Source organism: Felis catus, chromosome D1, assembly GCF_018350175.1.
Source record: "Felis catus isolate Fca126 chromosome D1, F.catus_Fca126_mat1.0, whole genome shotgun sequence".
Classification (NCBI taxonomy): domain Eukaryota; kingdom Metazoa; phylum Chordata; class Mammalia; order Carnivora; family Felidae; genus Felis; species Felis catus.
In genome coordinates, this window is record NC_058377.1 from 53,481,417 (window position 1) to 53,502,237 (window position 20,821).

At 46.9% G+C, this 20,821-nt stretch overlaps 1 protein-coding gene across 9 annotated transcripts in view; it reads left to right on the top strand.

Annotated features, from left to right (window-relative positions):
* The window catches only part of TENM4 (teneurin transmembrane protein 4), a 744,941-nt gene that overhangs the window by 441,513 nt on the left and 282,607 nt on the right, over positions 1-20,821 (top strand). For 8 of the 9 annotated variants that reach the window (XM_023238928.2, XM_045038070.1, XM_045038066.1 and 5 more), the window contains one exon: positions 13,223-13,432. The exons of the other annotated variant lie outside the window; for it this stretch is intronic. In XM_023238928.2, coding sequence (XP_023094696.2) covers positions 13,223-13,432 — 210 coding nt within the window. The remainder of the gene's footprint in view (positions 1-13,222; positions 13,433-20,821) is intronic. 9 annotated transcript variants of the gene reach the window in all.

Consider the following 20,821-nt stretch of genomic DNA (forward strand, 5'->3'; position numbering starts at 1 on the left):
CAAGGTCCAGAATTCAGCCTCTTAACTGCCCCAGCTAGGTGATCCTGAGCAGGCTCTCCGGAGCCTCAGAGTTTGGGGAGACCTATCGCCTTTGCAGGGTGTTGTGAGGATCGAGATGATGTATGTAGGGGACACACAGTAGGCACCAAATTGCTATCAGTTGCCTCCCCTCCCTCCAGCAAGCAGGCTCTTCTTCCTCCATAGCACCCCACCTCTCACCTCTCTCCTCTGTACTTAATACCGCCGCCATCCCCCATCACCTCTCCTCTGTACTTAATACCGCCGCCATCCCCCAGTATTGAAGTAGAGGTGAAGCTTGACAGGTTATGCTCTGCCTTTGTCTTGGGGTCTGCAGTTTTGCAGCTGTGTAAAAGGAGTTGGGGAGGGAAATATATAGAAGAAATTATATATATATATATATATATGTGTATATATATATATACACACACACATATATATATGTATATTTGAACCCAAGAAGTAATAAATGATTTTGAAAACAGCTGTTTGAAAGCATTTCTTAATCAAATCTCAGTGCAAAAGTGCAAAGCTTGAGCCCTTCTGTCGAACAGAGCACTCTGTGACCACAGATTGCTCAAGGCCTGCCATAAATTTCAGTGCCTCCTCGCTCATGTTCACCAGCAGACTTGACAGGCTTAGATAATCCAGCTTGCCTTGTGTCCCCCTCTCCCCCACATCCCACAGAAAGTGGCGTCTCTGTCTGGCCTGATTTGAGCCCCCGGAGGCCTTGGATGGACCATCTTAAACCCCTTTGGACCAAGCCCTGGGAAAGGTTCAAAGAACCTTTGAGAAACCTGGGGTTGCAGCTGGCAGTTGGGGTTCTAGGAAGTCTCCCATTTCCCCTGCCCTCCTCCCCCAACATCCCTGACCTCTCCTCCCCCTCCTCTGGCACGCCTGCCTCCCGCACACGAAATAACGTATCTCTGTTTCTTCTACCCATACAACCAGGCTCCCTTCCAGGGAAAGGGCAGGTTTTGGCTCTGGCCTCACATGGAGAGGCCGACCGGTGTACATCTGTGGTGGGCAATGAAAGGGAGGTGGGGGACGGCTACCAGTGTTGAGCTGTGTGCTCAATCCGCTGTGTTCCAGGCCCATCATAGGCCCCAGACACGCATGCTCTTACTCATTCACTCTCCACAAGACCCCTGGGAGCCAGGCTCGGATCCTGAAGATCCCAGCCCTCTAAAAGGTGAAGCAGCCTGCCCAAATCACAATAACCAGTTTTATTTTTAGTTATTTATTTATTTTTTTGTCAACGTTTATTTATTTTTGGGACAGAGAGAGACAGAGCATGAACGGGGGAGGGGCAGAGAGAGAGGGAGACACAGAATCGGAAACAGGCTCCAGGCTCTGAGCCATCAGCCCAGAGCCTGACGCGGGGCTCGAACTCACGGACCGCGAGATCGTGACCTGGCTGAAGTCGAACGCTTAACCGACTGCGCCACCCAGGCGCCCCCGCAATAACCGGTTTTAAATCCAGATCTTACTTGATGCCCCTCCCCAAAGTTGCAGTCCCACTTAGCCCCTTACCACTCGTATGGCCCTGCACAAGTCACAGCACCTCTCCTAGCCTCAGTTTTTCTGTCTGTAAAATGGGGTCGATGGTCATAACCTCACTTGAATGTAGAAAGAATAAAATAAGATCGCGGATGTGAAAATCTTGTGTGAAGTATAGAGTAAATACTATTCACATGTAGGTATTGTTTTTACTTACTAATAAAAACTGATTAGCTCAATCAGTTAAAATAGACTCCAGTATGTTCTGGGTACCAACGATAGATGAAATCACTGTGTGGGCAGTGGACATATGGATACAAATAAGACCAGTCCCTGTCCTCCGAGAACTCACTAAGAAACACACAGGCACAGTGGCCTGCGTGTTGCACATCTGTCTTCTGGCCCCTGGCAGCCTCTCAAGGCTCACTTCCTAGCACGATCCTCCTTAGGCCTCTCCACCCATACGGGCATCCCTCGCTTTTCACAAGTTCTCATTATACCACCTCGCTTTTATGAAACACCTACGTTAGTACCTGTTTTCATTCACTGAACAGGATCCGAAGAGGACTTTCACTTTTACAGAAAAAGGCTAAAAGCCAAATTATGCCCAGAGCTTGTTTTGTAGTGAGCCATTATATAGGCAGCACGCACCCAGAGCAGCGAGGGCGGGCCCCACCGAGCTCCTTCCCCGGGAACTACACACAGCAGCTCAGCATCAAGCGGCCAGAGCTTTGAACTGTGTCTGTGAGCATCTGTGCTTTCTCTCGATTGATTTTGTGCAGCCATTAGCAAGACACGTCCTAAGGTATCAGAAAAGCCTAAGAGAGGTTAGTTTGGGGGTCTGGGAATGCTCAAAAACTTTTCCATGTAAATTAATGGTAATTGCTTCTTGCCTTTATGCAGTTTCAGCTTGCAAAAGGTTCCATAGGAAGGCACTGCGTTCAGGTTGGGGCCGGGGGAGAGGCGTGATGGCCTGCTTCCTCGCCACCCCCTCAGTTGCTAGGTCCTCTGTCTGGAAAGCTCTTCCCCCAGATGTTTGTGTGGCTCACTCCTTCACTTATTTCACGTGTCTACTTACATATCGCCTCCTCAGAGAGGCCTTCCCTGACTATCCTACCTGAAGTAGCACACCCATCCCATCACTCCACACCTCTCATTGCACTTAACTTTGCTTCACGGCATCTATCACCAGTTGATCTTGTTCTGTATGATTCTTTGTTCACTTGTTGATTTTTCTCCTCTACTGAAATGTAAGCTTGTGAGGACAAGACTTTGTCCCCCAGGCCTAGATGCTTAGAACAGTGCCTCGCACAGGGTAGGCACAAAACAAATATTTGATGAAAGAATCAATGCCTACTCGTAGACACTAAAAAGATGAATAGCTCAATTTTAAAATGAGGATTGGAATAGGTATTTCTCTAGGAAGATATGCAAATGGCCAATAAGCACATGAGAAGATGCTCAACGTCATTAGCCATCAGGAAATGCAAATCAAAACGACCTGAGCTGATTCTTCATACCCACTAGAATGGCTGTTATCAAAAAGACACGTGATAAAAAGTGTTGGCAAAGATGTGTAGGAATTGGAACTTTTAGACACTGCTGGTGGGAATGGAAAATGGTGGAGCCACTGGAAACCAGTCCAACAGTTCTTGAAAATGTTGAGCAGAGTTACTTTGATCCAGCATTTCTACTCCTAGGTATACACCCAAGAGAAATGAAAACGCATGTCCACACAAAAATGTGTACACAGATGTTTGTAGCAGTTGATTCAGAATAGCTGGAAAGTAGAAACAACCCAAGTGTCCATCAGCTGATGAACAAATAAACGCAATGTCCATACAACACAATGTCATTCGGCAATAAAATGATATGATGTTCTAATCCATCTCACAACATGGATGAACCTCAAAAACATTATGTTAAATGAAAGAAGCCAGCCACAAAAGAGCACATGTCCTGAGTCCATGTACATGAAATGCCCAGAATGGGTGAATCCATAGACATAGAAAGTAGATTAGTGATTGTCCAGGGCTGCGAGGGTTTGGAGGGAAATGGGGAGTGACTGATGATATGTATGGGCTTTTTTTTTGGGGGGGGGGGGATGAAAATATTCTAAAATTGACTGTGGTAAAATAAATAGATAGGTAGATAGACTGGTGATGGTTGCACTACTCTGTGAATATATTAAAAATAATTGAGGGGCGCCTGGGTGGCGCAGTCGGTTAAGCGTCCGACTTCAGCCAGGTCACGATCTCGCGGTCCATGAGTTCGAGCCCCGCGTCAGGCTCTGGGCTGATGGCTCAGAGCCTGGAGCCTGTTTCCCATTCTGTGTCTCCCTCTCTCTCTGCCCCTCCCCCGTTCATGCTCTGTCTCTCTCTGTCCCAAAAGTAAATAAACGTTAAAAAAAAAAAATTTTTTTTTTAAATAATTGAATGATATGCTTTAAATGGGTGATTTGTATGGTATGTGAACTATAACTCAATAAAGCTGTTATTACCCCCCAAAATCAATGAATGTCCTCATTTATTTATTTGGAGAGAGAGAGAGAGAGAGCAAGTAGGGGAGGGGCAGAGAGAGGGAAAGATAGAATCCCAAGCAAGCTCCCTACTGCTAGCACAGTCCAATGCAGGGCTTAAACTCACAAACCATGAGATCACGACCTGAGCCAAGGTCAAGAGTTGGATGCTCAACCGACTGAACCACGCAGGCACCTCAATGAATGTCCTCATTTAATACACCTGTAATCAAACAAGCAGCACAGCTAGCTGGCCATCCCTGAGTGAAGACCAGAGACCTAAAGCCCTCCCTTCTCAGTGTCGAGGTGGAAGGTACTCCAGGATCTGGGTGTCCCCCCACAAACAGGTGAAAGCAAAGCTCCTTTCTTGGTAAATGCTTTAAAAAAAAATGGCCCTGAGAAACCTGTGAGGAGGAGGGATGGAGATCAAATGAGCTGAGCCTGAGAAATTTACTGCCTCCTGTTTTCCAGAGACCATTTTCCCAGCATAAGTCACAGAGACAGATGGCCCCAGACCTGCTTCTGAAAATAACCACTGTTGATGAGAAAAGAGGAGAGTTGACTTAGTGGGAGCTGCCCAGCGAGGGGAGTAAGACCCACTAGATTTAATAGGCTGGAAAAGAAGGCGAATCTGGGCCCAGGAGGCTATGGCTGTGCAGTGCTCCACATACTGGGGACCCAAACCAGAAGCCGTGCTCTTTGCTACCTTCCTGTCGGTGTGTTTCCTTCTCTTTACAATAACTTTTTTTTTTTAATTTTTTTTTCAACGTTTATTTATTTTTGGGACAGAGAAAGAGCATGAACGGGGGAGGGGCAGAGAGAGAGGGAGACACAGAATCGGAAACAGGCTCCAGGCTCTGAGCCATCAGCCCAGAGCCTGACGCGGGGCTCGAACTCACGGACCGCGAGATCGTGACCTGGCTGAAGTCGGACGCTTAACCGACTTCGCCACCCAGGCACCCCTCTTTACAATAACTTTTATTTTTTAAATCTCATTATCACATTTGCTCCTTGAAAAAATTAGAAATATGGAAAAATTATAAAAAACTAAAATGCATTCATGATTTTACTGCCTTAAGGTGACAGGTGTCAACATTTCTGTACAAACTGCACACACACACACTTAAATGTCAGAATTACTTTTTATACAGTTTTGCATCATAGTTTTTTATATCCAATTTCACATGTCCCGAAGTGTTCTTTACAAACATGGCTTATAACGTCTGTGTATTAACATTGTACTGCTGTGCCTTACTTTACATAATTAGGTACTTTTAACATTAAAGATGTTTTTCCTTTCTAGCATTTTTTTATTTTACTTCTCACTATTACAAATGATGTTGTGATGAATATTCTTATTAGAAAATCTTTTGAAAAGTCACAATTATGTTCTTGGGTAACTTGCTAGAAGTATAACTGCTCAGTTAAGAGGTTTTCACATTTTTGTTAATTTCTTTTTTTTTTTTTTTGAGAGAGAGAATGAGAGAGAGAGAGAGAGAGAGAGAGAGCATGAACTGAGCAGGGAAGCAACAGAGGGAGAGGAAGAGAGAGAATCCCAAGCAGTCTCCATGCCCAGTGTGGAGCCCAATGAGGGGCTTGATCTCACAACTGTGAGATCATGACCGTGAGATCACAACCTGAGCCAAAATCAGCAGTCAGACAGTTAACTGACTGAGCCACCCAGGTGCCCCAGAGGTTTTCACATTTTAGAAATCAGTTTAGGCGCCTGGGTGGCGCAGTCGGTTAAGCGCCCGACTTCAGCCAGGTCACGATCTCGCGGTCCGTGAGTTCGAGCCCCGCGTCAGGCTCTGGGCTGATGGCTCAGAGCCTGGAGCCTGTTTCCGATTCTGTGTCTCCCTCTCTCTCTGCCCCTCCCCCGTTCATGCTCTGTCTCTCTCTGTCCCAAAAATAAATAAACGTTGAAAAAAAAAAAAGGTTTTTTCAGCTAATCCTTTTTCCAATACATTCCTACAAATTTATTCATCGTGTAAACACTTTATGAGCATTCGCCCTGCTGAAGGAACCTCACTTGCCATTGTAACTGAAATCGTTTCTATCCTGCCTTCTTTTTATAGTCTCCTTTCCTCCTCAGAACATCCCCTGGAGGTAGGTACTACAGCTACTCCTACAGAAGAACCTTAGAGTGTGCTAGTCTGGCTCCCTGATGGGGAAAGCGAGGGCCAGAGCTGTCAGAGGACTTGACCGTGGTCCCGAGGCACATCGTTGACCTGCACCCAGATCTCTTGGCCCTTAGTCTAGGCAGCAGACTACAGCCTCTGATGTGGAACTGAATCCATACTGCCCTGAAACAGGGTAGCCATCTAATTAACTGTCCAAATCAGACGTTTTTAGAGTAAAGGCGGGGCACTCTTGTTAATTAATGCAGAATAACAGATGCAAATTGAGGCTGACACTGACACACAGAATGTGGGGTCTCTGTAGCTCTCTGGCTTGGGGTTTCCTGCACTTTGAAATCCTTCACAGCAGTGGGCTTCAGTCCATTTCAGATAACTATGGGAACCAGTTCTGCAAAGCTTTTCTGAGCTGAGACTCTAATCTAGGCCAGGACACAGAGGTGAGCAGCCTACCATCCTGTCAGGCAAGCGAGGCTATTGAAGTAGTGGATGGGAATGTCCCTCACTTGAGTCAGGACATGCTGCCCTGTGGTGAAACTTCTGGTCTTCCAGGAGCCCCAAACCTTCTGTCAGAAGGAGATCCCAGTTTTCCATCCTCTGCTCAGAACCAAGAAGGATTTTACTTACTCCCTGAAGCAATTGGCTGCCCCGTTAAAAGGACATAGAGGCGAGGTTGGAGCATGAGAAGAGAAGGAACGCACTTGGTGTTAAGGGAAGGGACTAGAGTTTTCTAGAACAGAACCTTCACAGGAGGGGTGAATCTGTCAGCTCACGGCTGCACAAGGTGACATACCTGTGAGAAAGTGCCCTCCCTGCAGCACACAGCCAGTGCTCTGGCTTTTCCGATGGGACTCACACTTTGCCTCTGTCAGTGGGCTGCGATTCACCCTGTCACAGTCTAGACGGTTTAGATTAATAAGATTCTCTTTGGGCGTTTGTTTGTTTACTTATTTTTTAAAGAGCATGAGCAGGGGAGAGGAGTGGAGGAGGAGGAAGAGGAGGAGGAGGAGACAGAGAGAGAGAAGAGAGAGAATCTTAAGTAAGCTCCATGCTTAGCACAGAGCCCTATGCAGGGATGGATCCCACAGCCCTGGGATCATGGCCTGAGCCAAAATCAAGAGCCGTACGTTCAACCAACTGAGCCACCCAGGCTCCCGCCTCCGTTTGGGTGTTTAGATGGCTTTCTCAAGACTGCTGAGAAAAGTGTAAAAACGTGCATTTTGTTAATGGTCTTTCTTTACTTGTCAGAGTAATAAATGTGTCCATCAGCTGGCCCTTCACACTTCAGCCTCCTGGCATACTCTAGAGACACGCTCGGAATCCAGAATGCTAAAACGACCTTCCTTGAGAATATCCTATCCTAGCTATAGGTTACGTTTCAAATGCTCCCATGATTCACACAAAGATGTGAGTAACTGAAATTGTCCTTTCTGCAGATCTCAGGATTCCCTTGTCCTGTGTTCTTTTCATATATCACGGCTGCCTCCTTAACACTTTCCTCTTTTTATGACATTGACAAGTAGTCCACATTGATAAAGGTGTCATTGGCACGCTTGCAGATCTGTTATCATCTACTGCACAAAACCACCCTGCTCTTACTGTAGATTACAGCTGGCGGAATGGCAGAGGAAATCAGTGTTGGCTGAGCCCCTTCCATGAGACTGCTGGGCTCCTTAGAAGCATCATGGCATCAATCTCCCCAGCAACCCTTTGCAGTGGGTATAAGTGCTCCATTTTTAAAGGGGAAAACAGAGACTAAGAGAAGTAACATGACTTACCCAAGGTCACACAGCCGCTGTAAAACTGGACTCTGATCCCTGGCTTACACAACAGGAAGCCTGTGGTCTTTTTGCTTTAGATGTGTTTCAGTTGATAGACAAGAGCTTCCCTTTCCCTACCCGAAATGGGGCCTGATAAATTTCATTCACGCCACTCAGGGAACAGCACTGCAGCTACGAGTTCTTACCCAGCTCCTGTGACCATAGACAAATTACTTCACCTCTCTAAGCCTTGAAAATGGGGTTGAATTTTCCTACTGACAGGTTTGATGTGAGGAAGAGATCTCATAAAGCACCTGACTGGGTTCCTGGATTCCAGAAGGAGCTCTGAGAATGTTTGTTCCTGGCCCCGCCTCACCCTCCACCTCAATCATATGAGTGTCTGCACTCTCACTTTGTGGCTCTTTCTCCCTCCTCATCCACGATAAGCTAGAACTAGGCTCACAGAGACATTCTCTCAGGAAACATGGATGACTCCCCTCCACCTTTCACTGGCCCCCTTCATTGTTGGAGTGAGGTGTAGGGAGATTCACACCCATCATCCCATCTCATTTTGCCATGAACACTGTGGAAAATTCTACATTACCAGGTTCCCTTCAAGCTGATGATCAGGGTACATGGGAAGGCAATCCTAAACTCCAGTCCCATCATCCCTTGGCATCAGGCATGTATTATTTGCCTATATAAACATGCATCTGTCCCCTACCTCCACCCCCAGAGGCAATCACGGGGACTTCCATCCTGGCTGAGGTGAGCCATTTAGAAAGGAAATCTAAGTGGCTGAGCAGATGCCTTAAGTTTAAAGAGCAGATCTTTGTAAAGCACAGCCCTGGTCTTGTCATCTTCTGACTTTAAAAGCTTCCATGACTCCCAGTTAAGGTCTGGCTTCCTTTTCTTTGTGTTCAAGGCCTAAACCTGCTGTTGTTTCTCACTGTTCTCTTTATATAGACCCTTTGCACCGTAATCAAGTTACTCTCCTTCCCTTCTACCTTCTTCCCATCGCCTCTTCATGTAACAAGTTTTTACTGGTGTTTTCTATGCACTGGACACTGTGCTAGGCACTGGGAAATATGATAATGGGCAAGCCAGGCAGGCCAGTGGGCAGACACAGAAAGTAAACACGGCAGAGCAGGAAGTGTTGCAAAAGAGAAAGTACAGGGAGCTGTGTGGGGATGCAGCAGGGGTGCCAAACCCAGGCCTGAGGCATCAGGAAACCTTCCCGGGGGAGGTGACGTGAGGTTAGGCCTAAGGATGAGTGGGAGCTAGTGACACAGGGTGGTAGTGATGGGGAAAAGGGAAGAGTAAAGTATGTGTGCAGGGAGAAGAAAGAGAAGGTGCAAAACTGTGTTCCGGGGAGTGCCATTCAAACAGATTCCCTGCAAATGATGCCCTGAAGTTGTGCAACTCCTCAAACTTGGACAAAAGGTAGAGGCCTGCATCCCTGGAAATGAGAGCAGGCCAACACGGCTCTGCAAGACTCGGCAGACTTGGTGAGAAGTTCATGGTAGCGCATGAGACTTAAGAAGCAGAGGGGGGATGGGCAGGCTGCTGGAGACCCGGCGAAGGATGAGGCCCTAGGCCCTCTGCCATTCTTCCCTATGCCGTGGGTTCCCATCCCCCGATCTCTCCTTCTCTTCCCACCGGAACTCTCTCGAGCTCCAGAAAGCCTTTCACCTTTCCTCCAGATGAAGTGTGTATCCTGATTATGCACTGGGCTGTCTTCTGTTCTGACAGGTCCCCAGTGCCTTGCTTAGAACTCTGTGTGACTGTCTCCCCTCCCGCCAGCTCCTTTGGGGCCATGTCTCTCACTGTTTGTATCCCCCTCACCTTCTAGCCTAGTCAGTGGGTATTTAGGAAGGGTTTGTGGAATGAAGCAGTATTTGCCATACTCTGCAATCCCGCACTGCTCTTATGAGAGCCTAGTGCCCTCACTCTCTATATACATATTTATACATAGAGCCTCTAATGCTTATTAGGTGCTTACTGGCTGCCACACTGTTCTCAACGTGTTCCTTGTCTGGACTCCTTTAATCCTCAAAGCAACCCTGTGAAATAGATGTTCGTTTTTTACTCTATCTTTTAATCTCCTTTATATAGATGAGGAAATTGAGGTACAAAGGGTAAAGTGATTTGCCCAAGGTCACTACTACTGAGCTAACAAGTAGTATAGCTAGAATTCAAATGGGGGATCTGGCTCCAGAGCCCAAACTCTTAATATCACCCTGCTTTGCTTCTGTAGTTGCCAAATTTGTACAGCAATGCATTTTATTATATGTGTTTCAAGCACTAATGTACTATATATATTACAAAATATATACAAAATAGATATTAGAAAAGGGGATTCAAATAAATATTTCTTTTTTTAATGTTTATTTTATTTTTGAGAGAGAGAGCATGAGCAGGGGAGGGGCAGAGAGAGACACACACACAGAATCCAAAGCAGGCTCCAGGCTCTGAGCTGTCAGAGCCCAATGCAGGGCTCAAATCCACGGACTGCGAGATCATGACCTGAGCCAAAGTTGGACACTTAACCGATGAGCCACCCAGCCGCCCCCCCATAAAATAAATATTTCGATATTTTCTTGTGCCCAGGGGGTGGTTCTGTGTACCCTACTTTGGGACCACATGAATTAGAAGAAGCTGGTGCATACGAGGAAGGGAATTAACATGTTTCCAACAATATCTGTACTTCACAGAAACATCATGAGTTATTGTACACCTACTAAGGGCCTGGCACTTTGTTAGGTGCTTTGAGTGTTAGGTTATGAATATTCAGAGCAATGCTGAGACCCGAGGTGAGGGAGACCTGGAGGTTGGATGGAAGGCAGAAGAAACAGGCATGAGGCCCAGGAGGGCACTGTGTTGTTCCCAGCCTTGGGTCTCTGAAGTTTGTGATGGAACAATTTACTTAGTTCTGGAACTATTTATTTCATAAAGCCTGACAGATGTACTTAGGAAGAGGCTGTAACTAGCCCCCCTAGAACAACATATTGTGTTTCTTAACTTTTGTCTAAAATTCTAACAACTCAGCATGGTATGATACCGGCTATCCCGAGCTCATCAGAAGCTCTGATTGGAGATTATAAGATGTCTTTGACTAATAAAAGAGGAGGAAATGAATGTATATTTGCTTAATAAATGCAGCCTGCTAGATAAAATCTTTCCAAAACTGGGACTGCAAAGGAAGCAGAATCATGAATGAGGTTCTTGGTGCCGGGGGACGGGCGGCGGGGGGGCGGGGGGTTGGCTGGGGTGGGGGGATTCATTCAATTGAATGAGCATTTGGTGAGCACTGACCCTGGGCTCCTACTTGCTCATGCATACTGCGTGCTCAGATATGGTATCCTTAGTCCTCACAACAACTGTGTGAAAGGGGAGAGGTACCCAGCTTACAAACAAGAAACTGGAAGTCATTTTCCCAAGATCATACAGCTAATAGGAGGCTAGGTCATGAAGGATACCCCGATTCTGTTGAACTCCACAACCTACTCCAAGAATGTACTGTCCCCCAAGAATATGCCCTATACTTTTATGTGGGAGACAGCTACAGATAACTGCAAATACAGTATGGCAAATGTGATACCAGAACTCAAGTCAAGGCTGGATCAAGTCAAGGCTGATCACCTTAGCATGCTGTGTAGTAAGTGGTGTCCGTGAAGGTTCTCACAAGGTGAATTGGGAATCCTTGGTTTGGATGATTTTGAAGAGAATCCTAGCCTGGATGTTTTAGGTAAAGAAACCAGAACACAGAGCCATTCAGAGGTTGCACCATGGTCATTGATCCCGGCTATCTCAACTGCTCTTACTAAATTTCTACCATGAACCAGATGGTGTATACAGCACATCTGTAAAATGTCATCACACGTGGTTAGGCTCAGGGTTTGACATAAGAGTCATGAAAACTACAGAATCCTGCAGGATTTGGTGGCTGTGACCTGAGAGAGCTTCTCTTGGTAGCCCACAAAAAGCTTCCCCTCCCCCCAACAATTAGCTGGTCTCTGTGCCACCTCTCCCTTAAAGCTCTGCCAGATTTTATGATGACTTGTCCAGGCTACGTTATGTTTCCTAAGGTTCAGCCTCTTTGCAAAGCTGGGTAGATCGGATTATGTTTTAAGGCTTCTCTCAGTCAAGGTGGGAGAAAAGAAGCAGCCCTTGCCGTCAAGTGGATGCATTGTCTTGTACTGTATACTGTTATCTGTCTGTGCTTATGTTCCCTCTCTTGTGGACGATGTACTGCACATGTCTGAAGGCCAGCCACAGGTAGAACTGCAAATTGCCTGATCTCAAAGCTCTTTTCCCAGGCCATCACCTTCTCCTTCTGAAGAGTTGGGAATGTGCTCACAAAACTGGGGTTTTAGAATCTTACGACCCTGACATGTTAGAAACTTGGAGTCAAAATACACTGACTCAGTGTATCTTGGAACTCATAGAATATTAGTGCCCTAAAATTATAGAATTATCTTGTCTGAGATGGTTCGAACTTGAGGATCCTAATATGTTAGACACCTGCAACTCTCCCATCCAGCAAATATTTCATTAGCGCCTACTGCATGCCAGGCGCTGTGCTAGACTCCAGGGATAAAGAAGTGAAAAAGACTGCTAATGCTCTTGCACTCAGGGAGTTTGCAGAAAATGGCAGGATTTAAGAATCTTAAAATGTCAGATTCTTAGAAAAAGTAAAATAGTGTGTTAAAATCTTAGAATGCCAGCGGTGGGGGCAGCCCGAGGTCATTCTCTCCGGCTCTATCTTTTATGAGACCCAGAGCCTTTTCCAGGCATGTCCGATTAAAAAAAATCTCACTAATGAGAACATCGTTTCACTTGAGTGACATCACAGAATGGCCAGCTTGCAGGAACTCAGCGATCACCCAGTGTGGCTGCTCATTTTACCAGCGGGGCCACTGAGGCTCAGAGCGGGGTTGCTGTTTGATAGATAGCACAGCCACCCAGAACCAGACTCCAGGTTTTCAGGCCTCTCTCAGAGAACAGGCAAAGCGGGTAGGGCTTCCCGTGTGTTTCCGCGGGCTGCCCTGTTGGCAAGCCGCGCAGACTTTTCTGCGCCTAGGCCCGGCTCTGCAGAAGAAGTTTGCACCAACTACCTTTGCGGAGGCATCAGCCCCGCCCCCCGGACCACGTGTGCAGTAGATCGCCCCCTGTTGGGAGCCCCTCCCCCGTTGATGCGTGTTTTATTTTGCTCCCTGCCCCTCCCCGTGTGCCTCGAAACCAATTTTCATTATTTTTTTTCTGTCTGTGTTTGTCTTTGTGGTTCGCAGGTGCTCCCTTGCATTGTTCATCCGCTTCATCAACCCCTATTGAGCAGTCCCCCTCCCCGCCCCCCTCCCCTCCGGCCAATGAGAGCCAGAGGCGGTTGCTAGGCAGCGGTGTGGCCCAGCCAACCCCGGACTCAGACTCTGAGGAAGAGTTTGTCCCTAATTCATTCTTAGTTAAAAGTGGCTCCGCCAGCCTGGGGGTCGCGGCGAACGGTAAGTCCCTCTCTCTTCCTAACTTCTGTGGGTTTTTTGTTGTTGTTTTTTTCCCTTTCGTTGGTGATGCTGATTAAACTGCCTGCTTGGGCCGCTTGCAGGGGCGGAGGGGCCTGGTGCATGGGGGGCTCGGGGTTTTCGGGGACCTGGTTCGGCTCCGCAGCTCAGGCAGCGCGGCTCCTGCCCCGCTGCGCCGCTGGGATGTGCGGGGGGGGGGGGGGGGGGCGGGGGGGTTGTGAGGGGATTGCTGTCCCCATTCCCATGACAAACGTCTGGATAGAGCTGCAGGGACAGAGATGCACAGACAGACCCGAGACAGAAGCCTCAGGTGGAGACCAAGGCAGGCAAAGCCACAGAAACAAAGATCCAAACAGAAAAAGAAAAGAAAGGCTAAAACAAAAATAGCACCGATTGGCCACCTACTCTGCCCAGGACTGTGCCACCACCACTTGTTGCTTTGCTGGATTCTCCTCACAACCCAGCCTAAGAAACTGGTGCTATAGTGTCCCCATTAACCATGAGAAAGCTGAGAGAAAGGATACCACCTGGAGCCCAGCACTGGCTTTGAAAGTTCTTGACTTTCAAACTGCCAGGAGAGAGAGGGCCCTGAAGCCCCAAGCTGCTGCAGGGCTGAATGCTGGTTGCAGAGAGAGCCGCTGGGCACAAGCATGGATCTGTCCATAATGAACACTATTCGTCTTCGTTGTGCCCTGACTCTTACGGAGAAGAGGTATGGGAGGGTATGGTGGCAGAGCCCTACGTAGACTTAGAGCTAGCAGCCCCAGGTTTCAGCACCTGGTCAGGTGCTGTGTGACATGGGTCAAGGTCTTGCCCTCTCTGTGTCCAGCAGAGGCCAGTCTACTTCTTTGCAAGGATGCCTAGAAGCCTCCAAGAGAGGGAATAATATACAGCCTCTACGCTCTTTGAAAATCAGACAGGAGGTCTTTGGACTTAGTGGTTCTCTTCTGCCAAAATCTCAGGCCCTACATTCTCTGTAACCAAAAGCCAAACCATCCTCCGGGGACTATTTAACCTTTGTGCTCTCTGAGAGTGACATTGTCCTTTTGGTGGTTTGCTGTCACCGCTTCTCTATACATTTTACCTGCTCATGTTTTGAACTATGCACAGAAACAGGAACCCTGGACTAGGAGGTAGGAAACCTGTGCACAAGACCAGCTCTGTGGCTCCCTGGCTACTTGTCCTGGGCAAATGACTGTCTCTCTCTCTAGGCATCAGTTTCCCATCTTGCCAGTGAAGGAGCAATCTCTAAGGTACTCTGAATATATGAATGTCATGTGGTACTGAGAGAGGTGTGCCAGCCAGTAGCTTTCTTAAGCTTACTTGCAAAAAAAAAAAAAAAATACACACACACATACACACACGTACAATGATATTTTTTGTTCATTTCTGGGTAAATAAGCCTTGCAGATAAAAGAAAAGGCAGGAGATTAAAGTCTTTAATCTCTCCCTTTGCTAAATAACTGAACAAGAAGAATCACTTTGTTGTACGTTCTGCAGCAAATTGATAGCATTAGTGCATTATTGATGTGCCAGCAAGATGGGGGAACTTTGGCCTACAAGCTTTCTGCTCAGTTCTGCTCCTCTGTGCTCTTCCTGCCTCCAGGGGACCTGGAGACACTCCTGATTCCTTCTCTGGGGTTTTCGCTCTGAGTGTGTTACTAAAGGTTGGTTATCAATGTGTCCCTTGACCAAAGGGAGAGTCTGGGTTTTTAGTAGCCTGCTGCTCTGGGTTGGTGGGTCATGAGAGAGCCAGTGAGTCTCACTCCGCAGCTGGACCCTGCCTGCAACCTTCCTGTCCCCCTGAAACCCCAAACTGAGCGGTCTTCTATGAGCAAAAGGACTTGCTGATACTGCCATAAACCCAGCACTAGTGTGTGGAGACGACTGGACCCTGCCACGTATTGGACCCGATATATGTTTTGAAGGTTTTGTTTGATTTGTTTTCATGAAAGAAATGTGAAGTTATTTTAATAGGATTATCTTTATTGTTTTGTCGATCATAATAGTAACGATGCTTGTTAACATTCAGACAATACAGAATGGTAAAAAGCAAAGTTCTCTTGTAATCCCTCCTCCCAGAGGTAACCACTTTTAACAGTTTGGTGCATGGCTTTAGAGGCACTTTTTGTGCAGTGCTGACTTAATGAGCAAATAAATGAATGAGCAAGAGATACAAACTCTTTGAGGACCAAGTGCAGCCAAGAAAGCAAGGACCATGGGGTCCAGCTTTCTGAAATGAGGTCCCAGATATGTGACCCTGGGCAAAGTACCTAACCTCCCAGACCATCAGTTGCTTTATCTGTGATATGGGGAAAAGCTTCCAAGGTTGCTATAGAGTTTAAGAATGGTCAAGGTGGGGCGCCTTAGTGGCTTAGTCGGTTAAGTGTCTGACTTCGGCTCAGGTCCTGATCTCATGGTTTGTGAGTTCAAGCCCCATGTCGGCCTCTGTGCTGACAGCTCAGAGCCTGGAGCCTGTGTCATATTCTGTGTCTGCCCTCTCTCTCTTCCCCTCCCCTGCTCATGCTCTGTCTCGCACTGTCTCTCAAAAATAAATAGATGTTAAAAAAAAATGATAAAGGTGGGGTGCCTGGATGGCTCAGCTAGTTAAGCACGGGACTCTTGATCTCAGCTCAGGTCTTGATCTCAGGGTCATGAATTCAAGCCCCAGGTTGGGCTGCGCGCTGGGCATGAAGCCTACTTAAAAAAAAATTGGTGAAGATGACAGACGTCCCTCTTTCCCCTTCCCTGTGGCCACAGCCCCATTCCCTTGCAGCGATGAAGACTTTAGAGACCACCCTAAAGGGATGAATTACTGAAGCTTTTTCTGAGGCAGGCTTCCCCAGACACTTAATTCCCAATGTACTTTAAATGACAAAGGCAGCCCCTCGGGCTCCTATCTGGGGGGGGAAAGGAAGCGGCTTCCTTTGGTGGGAGCTGACTCAGCGCCCTGCACTGGAGGGCGCAGGAGGGCTGACCCTCTGGAAAGCAGCCTCCTCGGGAGCTCGGGCTGCTCGCTCCAGGGGCTCCCCAGAGGCCCTCTGCCTACAGCTGTGTCAACTCCAGCACAGGGCTGTGGTCTCAGGGCCGCGACGCCTCAAAGCTGCCCTGCCAAAATCCCCGTGTAAAGTGCAAGGCGAACGCGTGGGGCATTACAGAACAGCTCATTGTCCCTGCACGAAAGAAAACAGGCGAAGGAGCTCTTTCTGTCATCAAAGTCCTAATCCGCCCCCAAGGACAACCATCTAGAAAACACTGATATATAAAGAAAGATTGCGCTCAAATATCAACTCATCACAGCTGAAAAGCTAAGGAAGTGGTTAGGATTAGGTAGGTATTTGTCCCTACCCCAGAGAAACTTTTTAGAATAAATATTAAGCGTTCCGTGAATTGTCATAATCTAAATTCTGAAGTACAGAGACTTTTAAAACCTGGAGGGTAATATTTAAGAGGGTCAGGGAATAAAAACGCAGAGAAAGATGTCAGTTTCTCAAAGCCAAGGGGAGGTAGAGGTGGGGGGAGAATTGACATGCAAGGGGCACCTTCTGTGTGTAAGTCTTTCTCTACATGCATTAACTTATTTGAGCTTCCATTTATTTCTATTTTTCTGCCAGGAAACTGAGGCCCAGCAAGGGCCGGTAACTTGCCCATAGCTCCACTGCTTCGAAGGGGCATGTTAAAGATTTCAGATCCAAGCCTGCTTGATTCCAGAATCTCCTGTCTTCTTCCTCCTACCCAGCCCCCATTTGTTTTGATTTGTTTCCATTGCCAGATCCCATTATTTCTGCGCGTCCTCCTTAGCAGGAAACTGGAGAAGAGAAGAGGAATTCCACCAAAAAAAAAAAAAAAAAACCAAAACTTAAAGTTTTTTTTTTTTTAATTTTTTTAATGTTTATTTATTTTTGAGAGAGAGAGAGAGACAGAGCATGAGCGTGGGAGGGGTAGAGAGAGAGGGAGACACAGAACCTGAAGCAGGCTCCGGGCTCTGAGCTGTCAGCACAGAGCCCGACGCGGGGCTTGAACTCACGAGCTGTGAGATCGTGACCTGAGCCGAAATCAGCCGCCCAACCGACTGAGCCACCCAGGCACCCCCCAACTTAAAGACTTTTAAGAGAATTTTTTAAAAAGAATTACAAGCGGGGTGCCTGGTGCCTCAGTCAGTTAAGTGTCTGCCTTCAGCTCAGGTCATGATCTCACAGTTTGTGAGCTCAAGCCCCACATCAGGCTGCCTGCTCTTAGCACAGAGCCTGCTTCAGATACTCTGCTCTGCTCTTTCTATGCTCCTCCCCCACTCCCTCTCTGTCTGTCTCCAAATAAATAAACTTTGAAGAAAAAAAAAAAAGAACTACAAATTGTTAGATTCCTATTGCTTCACAAATCTTTATGAAGTACCTATCATGTGACAGGTGTTTAATCCCATTGAAGTTTGGAATCTCATTGCATCACGTTGAATCTCATTGAATCTTCATATCTATCCTGTGATGTGAAGATTTTTAGTCTCATTGAGGCCATAGAGGACCAGAGAGGTTAAGTAACTTCCTAAATCACACAGCTTCTAACTGATAGATTCGAACCTCAGGTCTGTCTGATACCATAGAGTAGAATCTTTCAGTTGTGTTTTTGTGAGGACACTGAAGTTTCAAAGATGAGTAAGTACAAATGACTTAGACATTACATTTTAGTGCTGTTTCATGAGAGATAGCCCTGCATGCTGGGCCATCCATGGCTTCCCCCCCACCCCCTTTTCTTTTCTTTCCCCTCTTCCCCATACTCTGCCCTGGGCCCTTCCCACCTCTCCTTACAAATTTCTCAGGCTGGTCACACTGGTCAACATCACTGTTGTTTGGCAGTTTCATTGACTTTCTCAGGTCTTAAGCAGCTGGGATTATTTTGTTTTGACTTCCAACCCAGTGGAGGAGTGTTTATTTTTCTTTCTGAATGGGAAACACTGCTACGTATGCCAGCTCCTTCCAAAAGTGTTTTCTTAAAACGAAACAAAACAAAACAAAAAATTCAACTTAATTTAGAACCTATCCAGATTCCCCTGAGGGAGTCTGCCCGGGTCCTTTCTAGTCAGTTTGTGAAATCAGAAGGCAAAATTGTGCCTGTTTCCTACCACTGAGAAGTGTTCAGTGACATTTTGTCTCCTTTCGCTGTGAATTTCATGGAACCTAATTTAGTTATTCCATGTCAACTGCAGGTACGTGGATCTGGATGTTTCCCCGTCCCAAAGGTCAAGGACATTGGGGTGTGTGAAATCTTCAAGCAATTCTGTTCACCTCTCCTCTAAGTCTCTTGTATTTCAAATACTCTTGTCCGTTCTTATACCAGCTATGTAGAGAAGTTAAGTTACCTAACTCCTAGTAGCAAAACAAATCGATTTCTTCCTTTATTCATTCATTCACGGTGACATTTGAAATGTCTGTGGATGTTTTCCGGACAAATGGGGGGAAAGAGCATTCTAAGCAGAGAGACCCCATAAAATAGGTATTAAACCAATGGGATCAAAACTCTTCGATGAACCCCTTAGAGTCAGATTCCTTTCAGAATTCAGAAATTTTCAGGTTTAAGAAAGAAAATACAGTTCATGTGATGTATTTTTCCTAACATTCCCAGAGTGCTCAGAAGGTCCACGGTAATCAAACACATCAGTATTTCTGCAGTGAATACTAAGACTCATGGGATTTAAAAAATTTTTTAAAAAAGGACTCTGAGCCTCGTGTCAGTTCAAGTTTTACCATGAAAAGAATTTTAATAGAACTTTTGGTCTTAGAGTTTGGGGGATTTCGGAATGGTGGTTAATGGATGGTGATTCTGAATTGCACCTTTTTAAAAATGAGAGTACCAGGACTCAACGGCTTAGTAACTTGCCCATGGTTATAGAGATAACTAGATAGCTTGATAACTAGAAGGTATGATACAGGTGCAAGTTGCTGGCTGGGCAGCTCCATAAAAAAATTGCTGTTTATCCATAACAGTTACTTGGAAAGGCCAGCCCCCTCTGCTGTTGATGTGGGAGCTCAGGAGGCTGGGCCAGGCCGGCAGGCTGGCTGTCTTGCTGCAGGGGAATTCAGGAGCAATCTTCCAGAATCCAGAACTCAGCATGCTGCTCTGAGTTCGTAAGGAACTTCCCTGGTAGCCCCTCGGATGGGTGGGCCTTCTTTCTTAATGCCCTGCCACCTTCTGTTCACACTCCCCCTTAACAGTCTGGCAGCCTGATTATCCATGTCTGATTTCCATGTTCAACTGTAGGTTCCTTGAGGTGGGCCTTCTCCAAGGCTGTACGCTCCCTACTGAGTACCACATTGTAGGTATTACAACCAGAAGTGAAAAATGTTGATGTTTACTCTTCCTCCTTCCTTCCAGCCCTCCTCCCGCACCACACACACAAAACCACGCCCCCTCAGAACAGTGCAATGAGCCACGTTCCCGGTATACGCGTGGAGACTCTCAGAGATGAAGTGATTTGCCCAAGTGCTGGAAAGTCGAGCTTCAAAGCATGGCCCTAGACTTCATGCCCTTTCCACCTTACCAGGTGCCTCCCTCAACTAAACAAGCCTTCACCTGTGGCCTCCCACCAGGGGCCGGCGATTCGTGCCCCCCTAATTGGGGGCGGTGGGGACAACCACACCGAGGTGACTTCTGTTTTTGTACAGTTTACAAAGCCCTTTTTCATACGTTACCTCAGGCAAACTCTGGTGATTCTAATTTAATTGCCACATTGGCTTTCTAGGAGGTAAGGCTTCTTCCTGACCTCGCAAAATAAACAGGTCACATTTTGAATTAATGTAACTAAATGTCCTGGGAGAACCAGAGCCCTTTAATTAGTCACTCACGTGACACAACTGTAGACTCTTTGCAGCTCCTTTTCCACTAATTTCCCAAAATACCATTGCATTAAAAGGTACAAAAATAACATTTTTGGTGTATGGCTTGATTAGATCTAGGAATTCCTAGACCACCCCCTGAGGAAGGCACGTTAGCCATGTGCCTGGGCTTTTTCCATCTGGAAACTAAGCCTGGTTTGTGTCCCCGTTGAAATGTTAGTGACCTGCTCCATGAGGCCCTGTGGACACCAGACCGTGTCATAGAGCATCTCCTGACACTTCGGGGCCCAGACTGTTGAAGAGGTGCCTGGAGGGAGGTCATGGAGAGTTTGGGAGATCAGTACAACTAACCCTTGTGTGGCCCCCACATTCCCAGAGGGCATTCACATCTGTCACCTCGTGGGATCCGCAGCACATTGCTGTGAGGTTGGCCCAGTGAGAAGTGCTGGGAGCACCATCATGCACTGGAGGACACACATGCACAGAGACAAGCAGCTTGGCACAGAGATGCCCGTTTGGTACACAGCTTTGAGCCAGGTTTGGA